General features: G+C 39.7%; 1 protein-coding gene across 2 annotated transcripts in view; it reads right to left on the reverse strand.

Annotated features, from left to right (window-relative positions):
• mgat5 (alpha-1,6-mannosylglycoprotein 6-beta-N-acetylglucosaminyltransferase) overlaps positions 1-12,689 on the reverse strand; it is a 152,349-nt gene that overhangs the window by 38,934 nt on the left and 100,726 nt on the right. For both annotated transcript variants that reach the window (XM_061797464.1, XM_061797456.1), the window contains 2 exons: positions 8,654-8,787; positions 3,654-3,787 (listed from right to left, as the gene is read on the reverse strand). In XM_061797464.1, coding sequence (XP_061653448.1) covers positions 3,654-3,787; positions 8,654-8,787 — 268 coding nt within the window. The remainder of the gene's footprint in view (positions 1-3,653; positions 3,788-8,653; positions 8,788-12,689) is intronic.

The raw sequence follows: 12,689 nt of genomic DNA on the forward strand, positions 1-12,689 counted from the left end.
AGCATGTTCCTGTACGTGACTGAACATGTCGCAGACATTAATGACAAGATTATTTTGAGTCGTTCTTTTATTTCTATTGTGCAAAGTGCTGGTTATTGTGAACAATTGTATATTGTGTGCCTGCGCATTACCCAGCGTTGTGTGGATGTTTTTTAATCTCTGGACTATTTGTCATCATTGCATTTATTTAGAGAGTACAAGGTTGTGTTTATCATTAATAACTGACAAGGACCGATTGTGTTACATTAATTGAGTAAGTGATGTTTCCATTGTGAGTGTCCGTGTTAATTATATGATGCACACATGTGCCTGTACATGACTGAGCATGAAGTGGACTTATAAATCATTGTATAGATTGTTCAAGGTACAAGTCATCGTGAATATCTGTCTAGGAATACCTGTCAGGGTACGTATTACAGTAATTGCATGAGACGTGTATGCCTACGCATGTGAATGACCAATCGTGTCGGGCCATGGCCCACCTATTCCAAATGTACCAGCAGAGAGGAAGTGCACTGATCAGAAGTATGCATCTAATGACTCACACAAGCTAAACATACTTAAGTTGTCAACTATCAAGTGGGCTCGAGTAGTTAGTTGATCCCAATGTGTTTGATGGTGTTGAGGCCCAGGGTCTCTGAAGTCCAAGTTAAGTTCTTCCACATTTAACTCTGACCAAATGTCCAAATTGTCTTGGTAAACTAGGACATTAAGATTTGGGCAAGAGAAATATTGGGCCTACCCCAATTAATGAATTTAGGTACTTTCTCCAACAGGCATATATTAATTGTGGTTGACCAACTGATTTAAAGGGAGTTGTTGTGAAACAGTGTGTGTCAGCTAAAACCTCACCAAGGCAGGGGCAGTAAATCCTGCTGTCCATGGTATGCCAAACAATGTGCAAATCTCTCCAAGTCTTCTAGTCAGTTTTCTTGAGGATACAGTAATCCCCTGGTGTCTGTGCTGCAGTGTGAGCATGCATTTGAATATATTACACTGGCGCAGGGAGGCTGATAAGCAGAATTGGACCTTTTCAAACCAGTAGTTCTCAACTGTTGCAAACCTGGGACTCCCATTTTCCCATTGTCGTGACCCACTTTAACAGAAGTAAATAATGTGAATTGTTCAAAAAGACCCTTTGAAAACATTTTTAAACATCACAACACATGCTTACATGTTCAAAACGCCTTTCCGAGCACCTTATTAACTCATTCCCTGCCAATGCCGTCCAAAGATGTCATTCAGAATCCATCTATTCCTTGCCAATGCCGTCTAAAGACGCCAATGGCGTTTTTTAACGGGGATGGGTCGGGGAGGGTCTTGTGCAGTTTGTGTGATCGTCAAGCCTCTGGATAATTGCAATGAGGAATGGCACCCTGTTGAGGGCAATAATGCCTCAGATTGAAGAAGAAGGAGGGGTCGGGTCGGCGGGGCGCAACAGACAATGAGAAGAGACAAACATAATGGCGTACGAGAGAGAAGACAAAATGAAAAAAATCTTAAAAAAAAAAAAAAAGCTTTGGGTACGAGACATTTATTGGGCCAAGTCAAGAAAAAGATTCCTGCGACCGACAGGAATGACACCTTAGATGCGGGGGAATAAAGGATGACGCTCCGAGCGCAATATGCCAGCCCATACATATGGCGAGAAGCTCTTGGCGGCTTGCCAGCTGATCGTCTGCCAACCAGGATTTGAGTCAATGGGATCCGGAATCGTGATGAGTGAACTCAGTCTGGATAGCCAGCCAAGCTTTATCCCGAGGTTCCTCCGACGAAGACGGACGAAGTCCGACAAAGACGAAGTTAACTCGTTTGCAGCTCGCGTTAGCTACATTCAGCGAGCAAACACGCTCCTTCAATCCTTGTTACGAGCAAATACGCTCCTTCAATCCTTGTTACATAAAAACATAATTGACTCCCACTAGTTGACATTACAATGTAAAATCTGTTGGCAGTACTTATTTAAATTTTTACAGCTCATCCATCTTGTAGGAATCCAACACCCGCGAGGGAACGTCTTTTAGGATTCCGACGAAGAAAAGTAGTTTTTTTTTTATCCTTGCAAAACAAGTCATCAATAAAAATATGTATTTTTTAAAACTTACAGGTTTATGCATCCAGCAGACGTTTCGACTCCCATTCCAGTACGCAGTGCAGACAAAAAAGGTAATTGAAAGCTTTTTTTCCTCCACGTCCCATGACAGCAATTTCAACAATGTATTTTTATAGTAATAGTTATATTTCTAAACTGCACAGGTTGTGCTTCGAGCAGAAGTAGTGACAGGTTTCAAGTAGAATGACAACCACACAAGCTCTCATTCACTGCCAACAGAAGAATAAAATCCAGATGTGGAACAAACTTTGCTAGATTTTATGCGTAAAGTAATAAAAACCTGGACTATTGAGCAAGCAGTAGAGGAGGAGAATTTGGAGGAAAAAAGTGCAAGTGTGGGAGGCCCATTTGTTCATGCATTTTTGTCTAATGTAAATTCTGTACATTGTTATACTTGTAAATAAATAGTTTCTGTCAAAAGTACTTCCTCAGTGTTGTTTTATGGTCAGATGTATGACATTTTTACAAAAGAAAAAAAAAATATTGGTGTCCAAGTCATTGTTCTGGTTGATGTGTCTGCTTTCACAAAAAGGCTGTTTTCAAATGTTCTTTCTTCCAGAAACAGATTTGGCTGAAAGTAGCCTATATTTGACTGCTGATTACTAAAGAACGGTAAAAGCTCTAGACAAGAAATTTTTCTTCTGATGAAAGAAGAGAGTCTGATCTTTCATTTGGTGGGTTTGGTGACTTTACATAGTCATATTCTTTGGGGCTTGAAAAATCAGTGAAATTGCTCGAAAATGCCTGACAGTCTAAGGGTTCCCCGCTCAGGAAACGGCTGGCAGTGAATGAGTTAAGAAACTGAGGATGAACATGAGAACTTCATGTACAAAAACAAATTAACAATTGCACAAAATAAAGCCACAGAATTTCACTCATCTTGGCGCTGATCTTTTTAAGAAAGTCAAAATGTTATTTTACAAATAAAAGTCAAGTCCGACCTGGGAAACACTGAATTTCACACTGGACAGAGGGTCCTCAGTTTTTTGCTTACATACAGAATTTGTATGCAAGTCGGCTGTGCGTAGTTTATCACTAATCTACACAAACAAAAATAATAAAGTCTTTATTAGATTAGCTATTTTTATGAAAAGCACTTGATAAATATAAAATAATCCAATGAAAAACAGTAAGTATTGCATCAACTGAGGGTTTCTTATGCCACGTGACCACTTATTCCCACGCCACTGAGCAATCTAGCTGATTGTGCACCATTCATCACCACAAAACGTATGATGGCACCGTCGTGGACCCTATGTAATTTTTTACTACCTCTTCGCGACCCACGCATTATGGGTCCGCAGCTAACTTTGAGGTTCCGACCCACCAGTTGTGAATCATTATTCTAAACCACATTGCTATTTTGTTCTCTCCAAGTTTTACCCGTGGTTGTCCCAACGAGTATAGAGCACTGACAGTATACTGTTGATCAGGAAATTGGTTTCCCTAGGATTGGGGAGAGGTGGGGGGGGGGGGGGGGGGGGGGGGTTCTGTGTATAACAATATTTATCGGTGATGTGTTAAGGATGAGTTATCATACCTTCCAGAAGTTGTCAACCTTGCCGTAGACTAGAGACTGATTTTGTCTCTTGACGTCATCAATGTGTTTGATGTCGCTGGCGTTAAGGTGCTGCTCCACTACAAACCCGAGGAAGCTGTTGTCTGGAGTGTGAGCTGTCACAAGGAAAGGAGGAAAGCAGTGTTTTACTTTCATACACAAACTAAAGAAGGAATTTATTCAATGCTAATTGTGTTGGTAGCATAAACGCAAAAGCTTTCTGACATTTTGGTGTTTCTTAAGGCTTACGATGACTATACAATATGCCTCAGATAACGTTTTACACACACTAGTCTGCTCTCCTCATAAGAACCTAATTTCTGCATGACAATCTGGCACAGAAATATGGAGGTCCCTGTACAACACCACTCCTTGTGCAGTGATGCTTCATTATTAAGGGATCCATGATACAAGTCAGTCTGAAGCCTGGGGCGGAAAGGTCCTTACTTTTTTTTCCCCCTTAAAACTAATGTGAAGACAAGGAATTTGGACAGAAATGATTTAGTTAGTACGGCATGTTAGCCGACTGGTTAGCACGACGGCCTCACAGTTCAGAGGTTGTGGGTGTGTATCCGGACTCCGGCTTTCCTGTGTGGAGTTTGGAAGTTCTCCCCATGGTTGCGTGGGTTTTCTCCAGGTACTCTGGTTTCCACCAACATTCCAAAAACATACGTTAGGTTAATTGACTAAATTTTCCTTAGGTGTGAACCTCCATCCATCCATCCATTTTCTGAGCCGCTTCTCCTCACTAGGGTCGCGGGCGTGCTGGAGCCTATCCCAGCTGTCATCGGGCAGGAGGCGGGGTACACCCTGAACTGGTTGCCAGCCAATCGCAGGGCACATCGAAACAAACAACCATTCGCACTCACAGTCATGCCTACGGGCAATTTAGAGTCTAGGTGTGAACCTGATTATGAATACTTATTTGTCTATGTTTGTCAGGGTGAGGGTCAATGTGTACCCCACCTCTCGCCTAAAGTCAACCGGGATAGGCTCTGGCACACCTGCAACCATAGGAAGAATAAGTGTAACCAGTGACACTTTTCTGTGCGCAGTGTCTTGCATTGGGAGACAACAGCGCTGACCTAAAAACCAGCTGAGTGGTCAGTATTCTCTTTAAGAACTGGAGAGTGAGGTTTCTTATTGTACATCCGCAAAGCCTATCTTGCTCCCGTTACATAAGTGGTATAGAAAATGCATGAATGGATGGATGATTCACTTGGAAATTAAAAAGGACTAGCCCAAGAAAAACAAAAGACAATAATTGTTCTTGAAAGCAAGGAGAAAATTAATACAGTACGGGATTGTGGTTTTTGCAGAACCTCAGGGTGCTGCTCTAGTCTGAGTTCACTAACCATAGGCCAGTTTGCTTCTGTAGAGAAAATAATAATAATGATGACGGGGCCCCCTGAGAACATGTCAGTTGCAAATGCCTGGCGTCATGTTAAAACAACTAGCCTGTCAATGATCGAATTTTTCTCTAAACAAACAATGCAAGCATATCCTATACTGCATGTATCTCAATTGATATCCATATAGTTTAAATACATGTGATGCTTTGAGCTTAATACTATGTTTCTATTTCACATATACAATGTTTTTTTTGACATTTCTCAAAAAGGTAAACTGTGACACTGCCTTTTTTAATGCAGCAGCCAGACACACTTTCCTGTCTGGAGTCTTGACATGTTGACTAAGATATACAGTGATGCAGTACTCTCTTCTCTCTCAGTGAAAGGTCTTCTTCACACTCCAAGTGATTAAAAATTCCAGGGTGGCATGTAGTCCGTTTGCCGATCAGATTTTGATTAGTCTACTGCCTTCTAAATCCCGTCCCTGTTTGTACATCCGAACATTACTGTGCACAGTGGAGCCTTTTATCTGCTATGCGGTGTGATTTCTGGAACTTTTTGTTATGTGTGGGGGTTAGAGCAAATGAGAAGATCTGTGGCTTTGATTTGTTAAATAATTGAAATTTGTGGTGTCTGCTCAAGTCATTAAATTTTATGAAGCTGAAAAAGCATCAACCTATTTTCTGTAAATAGTTCTCCACCAGGTTGCAGAGTGTCAAACCCAGCTGAGTGAGGATAGGGTGTCAGTTTCCTTTGATGGCATGACTGAGGCAACATTGTTACTTCCTATGGCTTTGCCAAAATGCTTTCTTTTTGATGCTGTAATGCAGGGGTGACAAAAGTTTTTCATCCAAGAGCTGCATAAAGAAAAATTTAAGGGTGAGTACAAGGGCCATTGTGGCAGTTCGAAAAATTCAAGAAATTCTTTGACTTTATTTTCACATACACACACAAAACCAATCAATCAAACAATTACATAGTTTATACACTGTATTATAGTTATTTTGAAAAACTCCTAGGTCACAGCTTTCTCTTAAACATGATTATTTTGGGATTTTTCAGGATTTGGGGGTGACCCGCCTGTTTTAGTGACAATATTTCCCAAAAATGACAGTTTGTCAAAATGCATAGTCTGGTTTGATTGGCCACTTCATCCCGAGTACAATGCACCAAGAGTTTTGGAAATCGAATGATGGGTTCCGGTGAAGTTTTTTGTTTGTGTGTGTGTCTCAGAAAAGAAATTGTAGGTAAGTATTGAAATTGTTCTTGCTTTGTCGATTCATTGCAAAATACTGCAAGTTTACAAATAACTACAACTTTGAATGGGTGTTGTATAATTTTCAGGACATCTGCAGTCATTGATATTGTGCATTTACTGATTGTCACTCTCAAATTTGCTTTCTGAGAGTGAAAGTGTACGAGTGGCACAATCAAAGCGTCAGAGGCTCCATCAGCCCGGCAGATCTCACAGTCATTTATGCATGTGGCAAGGCTTCACAGATAACAGAATCTGCTGCTATGTTTAAACTCACCAGAATTAATCATTGTTGTTAGAGATTACGCAATACAGAAGAGAGGACACAAAAACAGACACACAACTTTAAGGACACAAACAAGCTGTGTGAACCTTAATCAGAAACGTAATCAGATTTGAAGTCACAAAGTTGGACAGTAAAGGTGAACTACTTTGTATTATTACTGCAATACCACATAATAGTCACAATGAAAAAAAAAATTCTCCCAGCTATCCTATCAGTGGCCTAAACAAAATAAATTAATAAAGTCCATTTGCTGTTGTCTCGTCTACTGGCCAGAAAGTCTCCCAATTCCTCCAAATACAGATTTATGGGGACTGAACTGCTCTTTAAGAAATTGACCAAATCTAGACTGAATTATTACCAATTAGATCATTTCCTCTGCTATATTGATATTTACACAATATTGAGTGGATATACAGGTACAGGACACCAAATATTGTAGGCTTCTATATTACCTTCATGTAAGCTTTAACTAGGTTATAATAGCTAATCTCTTGTGTTTACTCAAGATCATAATAAGCCTCCCCCCCAACATGGTTATATAATCCGATAAAAACTATTGTTCTGTTTTTGACCTCAAATTATATTCCATCCATTTTGTTGACCCCTCGTGCAGGGTGAAACTTAAGCACCCATGGACAGTGAGAGGCATGGTACACCTTTAGAACCTACAATAGTAAATTATTCTATAAAGCAAAAGTGCTGAACCAGAAGCTGTCTGTGAAAAATCTTGCATTTAGTTGACTCATTAGGCACCTCTGACTGTTGAGTTCGACAAATTTGGGAACGATCAAATTATAGCATTAAGGCTGAAATTACTGGTGTCATAGCCCTTCTCCTTTGTTGAGGGCTGTTCTCTCTTGTTTACATTATTTAATTTTAAATATTGGTCCAACCTGCCCAAACAGTGAAATCTTTCCTATCCTTTATAGCTGGCTTAGCAGAATTGCACACAAGTGTGCTGGCACTCCTGTGCTGAGTCATGTGTTTGTAAAGGGGTTATTAAACTGGATAGTTAACTAACACTTGACCCTTGATCCACACATTATTTCAACGACCAGGAGCACTGCCAAACAAGTCAGTCAATGACCTTGATAAAATCCACAGGTTTAATAAATGACACAGTCTAGTGAGAATGGGAGCAGTCTCTTGGATAGAATTAAAAAATGTGAAACTAAAAGAAGTCTAGTTGCCCATGAACCCTCCTTGGAAGAAAGAAAATGTATTGGCAATTAATATATCTGAGCATGTATAAACAAGCGAGAGAGAGAGAGAGAGAGAGAGAGAGAGAGAGAGAGAAGTCTTAGACTTGTTCAGCTCTCATGCTTAAAGTGATGCCAATTTATGATTTCAACACTCAAATATTCTGCACTTTTTTCAACAGCAATATTATCTGACCCAGTGCCTTTTAATTGGATGATCTTGCAAGATACCCAGTGTGTTATGAGACACACAACACATTATAACAGATTTTTTTTTTTTTTTATGGTGCAGCAGTAATCTGTAGAGCTCCACATCTCACTTCACACAGTTGGGTTGCTAGGGTAACATTCTTATTCCAGGGAAGGTCGGACTGCTTCTCTCCTCTAAAATGCCCCAACACATCAGGTTGGGTAATATCGCAGTAGGAGCGATGCCCACATATAGAATCATTTGATTCCAGATAGAAAGGCCTAAACTGAGATTCAAACCCAGATGATGATGACATATTGGCGAGTACAGTGATAGCTATACTGATGTACATTGCTTAAAACAAAACTTTTTAATTTATTAAGGTGATACTCAGAATGCACTGAATACCAATTACATATGACTAACCTTCGCCAATAATGACCTAATTTCAAATTACTGACTAATGAATTTGCTTATGAATTAAATATGAGCTATGTAGGGAGGAAGACTGTTATCATTCTCCATGTTGCCTCTGAAATGTCAGCACCACTGTCTAAGCAAAAATAAAGTGCACTTTTGTTCGTTACGTACACTGTCTTTGAATTTCTGCATGCATACCCGTCATCATTAAGCCTTTAAGATGGTTATCAAAAGCACTTGTGTTGAAGGCTTTGGAGCGTGTGGATTTCTTCCGACTTACGAAACATGGTGTTAAACTGCTGGGGATTGAGGTTCCACTTCCCCCAGGGTGTCTTGTGACCTTTGGACTGGGCATAATGGGCGTGATTGAACTCTGGTTCTGTTCCAAAGGAATCCAGCACCCTCAACATGCACCTGTGGTGTGACAAAAAAGTTTTAGCGTGCAACTAAGGCTAAAACGTTAGATATATAACATTCATTTGTCTATTTTCTACCGCTTATCCTGTTCCGGGTTGTAGGGGTGCAAGTGCTGATCTCACCTCTGACTGATCACCAATCAATCACACGGCCAATGTGAATTGGGCAACGACTAGGAATTGAGCATAGGTCTGCTGTGTGGGAGCACAACACTACAAATAACTAAGGAAGGGGTGGGGTAAAATATCCATCTACTCATCCATTTTCTCCCACTTTTCCTGTTCAGGGGTGAGCTGGGGCCTATTCAAGTAGACAATGGCAACAAGTGGGAAAAAAACTAAATTGAGGTATCAGCGTAATTCCTGGACTCTTTAGATTTAGATTTTCATATTCAATAACCTTTCACATGCTTGATCTGCAACACCATTGTTTTTATTAAGTTTTCCCTTGGTCAGTTAAATTGCCAATTGCTCTGTGATTGACACTCCTAATGTAAAGTACTTAAAGCGTATTTGTGTAATACAAGTTTTCCTTCTTCAAGCTGTTAGACAAGCATCACTGGCTAATCAGTAAGTGGCCAAACATGAATCGATGGTCAAGAGTTATCTTGCATTATTATGTTGGATGATCAGGATGTAGAAGTTAAATGATCACTTGCAGATACCAAGTTTACAAAATATAGACAAATTATACAGCACTGGCATTGGCATTTTGCCCTACTGTTTGTCAGAAGGCAGCCGAGTCCTATATTGATATGGCCAAAAATGTATTTAAAAACAATTAAAATAATTTAAAAATGGTGAATGATTTATCATGAGTCTGAGTTCAGGGAAATGTCAGAATTCATCAAAATAATTAGTCAGGCCGATGGTGTGCAGCTGCAACTGCGGAAGAGACATATTCATGATGGGAAAGGTCTAAAACTGAAACAAGAACAACAACAAAAAAAACATCCCCCTCATTTGTCTCAGCAGATTACCTCAACAGATGGTGAAGTGATACTGGCGCCATAACGTGATGTAAAAATGGCTTTCAAATGATGTATAAAGTCAACACATACTTGTAAAATGGTTACCAGGAGATGACGTTCGTTTAAGGCTTGCTTGAGGTATGTTCCCGTACTTTAAATACGATACGGCGTGCAAGCAGGCAACAAAATGCTATGTAGCCTAGCAAGCTAGTGCTACCACTAATGGTTGTAAGCGAACATGCAGGCATTCTGTCGAATCATGCTCTAAAGGTTTGGTGTTTGTGAAGTAATTTAATTACAATAAAGTAATTTAATTACATTGAGTTAGCCCCCATTATTTCTGTCATGTTGTAATGTTGGTTTGACCTGACTGATTAGAATAGATCTGACTACAGCAGTGATTTCCAACCTTTATGGAGCCAAGAAACATATTTTACAATTGAAAAATCTCACGGCACACCAACAAACAAAAATGTATGTACTTCCTGCCATCATCTGCTGATGGAGCCTCTGACGCAGAAGACCATTCATTCGTTCTGTCTGTCACTATGCCTCACTGGCATAAATAGATGAAGAAAGATACATTATTTCTTGTAAATATATATTTTTGAGCAATTATGTCCACAAGTATATACAGTGAACAGGTCATTTAAGTAGACACATTGCTCCATCTTGTGATCGGATCGGTGATCAGTTTTTTAAACTCTCTGATTGGTCCCAAATATCCTGATCGTGTAAAGCTTACATATTATACTTACTCATTTTTCTGGCAGTTAAAGCACTCAAGTTTTTCTGGCCATTCATTTTCCGGCTGTTATGAATGGAGCAGGAAGTTAACAGGTAACTAATTTGCTTATCATTAGCGAGATTGGAAGTGCATCAAGGACCGGGTGCACATAGTCTATAAAACCAAAAGAAAAGTCAAACAGTGTGGTTGTATGTAGGCATCCGTTTAAATCAATACAAGATGTGGCTTTAAAGGTCAGTTGCTTGTCATCATGGGCCTAATCTTCAACAATGGGGATTAAATTTGACCCAAAATGTGAAAAGGATAGATGTTTGGGTGACTGCCTTTAGTACTTTATCCGCGGTACATGCTGCATATTGTCATTTCTGCACATTGGTCCATGAAATGTGCTGACAAAATAAGCTTCTGTAGTAATGGCATGATGATACGTACTATACCTTTCTGCTTGTACATGGTTACCTGTAATGCTGCATCCCTTTCCTCTTTTACACATTACCTCCCCCCTCTGAAACTGGTTACCTGTAATGCTGCATCCCTTTCCTCTTTTACACATTACCTCCCCCTCTGAATCTATCAGTGCTATATATTTGCCCCATATATCTACTGCACACGTATATTGAGTAGTCGCCAATAGCTAACATTTTTGTTGGATTACAGTAATACAGCATAAAACCAAACTGGATAGTTCGGTTGTTGCTGGTATTATGTTGTACATATTGTTACTAAAACTCTATTTCTGTTTCATTATTTTGTACAACATAAGAGCTAACTTGAATAGCACTCAGTGGAGTGCAGACCTCTGCGACAGTTAAATCATTTAACAAAAGGTATTTGTGTCCATCCATATGATAGTAGGTCAGTTTTTGGTTCTGGAGGACGTTGTCAAAACCTTATTTGCAAATAAAGCCTACACAAAATCTGTCAAATTGTCAAGCTAACTTCCCCCTTCCACCCAAAGTCAACAAAAAGCACGATTATCCAATGGCTGTAAAGATTATTTTAACAGATTATCCTGTAGCGTGGGGTGTGTCAAGAGGAATCTGGAGGAAGGTGGGGGTGTTAGTAAATTCAAGTAGTTCACACAAGAGCTATAAGAGCACTCTGTAAAGTTTTTTTTACATCACATTTAAAAGAAAATCTGATTTTAAAAATCTGTGTGTACCATGCTTAATCCATGCTCCACAACAGTATATTGGCCACAATTTTGTACACCGTTGGACGTAAACTATAAGCAGAAGGAGAAGTGAATCTGCCAATTTTGGGAAAAGCAGTAACATGTCAAAAGGAGTATCACTAATAAAATCAAAGCAGTGACGTGGTGAGACGCTGAGCTTCAAAATTGTCCTCATCTCAATGAATATTATTTTCAGTGAAGAAAGTCTTCCTTGATCAGTCCTATTTCGAATGAATGTTTTGAGTCATGTTAATGCCAAGATTGATCTTTCCACAGATATCTTTGTAACTGGCACAGTGAGTGCAAGCTGGAGTAACTTTGTCTCCTCCAGTACAGTCAGGCTCAAATCCTTTTCGGCCAAAAAGCTGTCGTACGCCCCCTTCAGTGGGGCTACCGCAGCCACAATGACGAAGGCTGCCTGCCACAGTGTGGAGGCAAAATAATGTCTGCCACCCCTCATGTTTTATCTGCCATTTAATGCGAGAAGCAAAATGAAATGTGTAACAGACAAATTTTAAATGCATTAGTCCCACTATGGAAAAACAGAATGCATATTACAAGTCTCTGAAAAAATTATACGGCGATATGAAGAGAGTAAGAAAAGGCACCTGCCAATAGCCTCCTCTGTAGTAGTACAGTCATTTTACCAATAGATAGTAGGGATGCCCCGATCCGATAAAGTGATCGAAAATCAAAGCAAACTTGTTCCTAACTGGTTGCATTTCACAAGGTAAGGTATATGTATATATATGTATATATATATGTATATATATATTGTTAAATATATTCTAGAAGTTATCATTTATTTGCTTAGCTTGCATTAGTATTATGGACGATTTTAGATGTCTCGCCTTCGAAAAGATGACTCAGCATCATCCGATGGAAGGGCGCCTGGACCAAGGACGTGATCGGATGTGGTCGGGGACGTGACAGGTGTTGGTCCAATGTTTTGTGTTGTGTCTTATTGTTTAGAACATTATGTCTGGGAAAAACCCTCCTATTTTCAA

Source organism: Phyllopteryx taeniolatus, chromosome 1 (assembly GCF_024500385.1).
Source record: "Phyllopteryx taeniolatus isolate TA_2022b chromosome 1, UOR_Ptae_1.2, whole genome shotgun sequence".
NCBI classification, from domain to species: domain Eukaryota; kingdom Metazoa; phylum Chordata; class Actinopteri; order Syngnathiformes; family Syngnathidae; genus Phyllopteryx; species Phyllopteryx taeniolatus.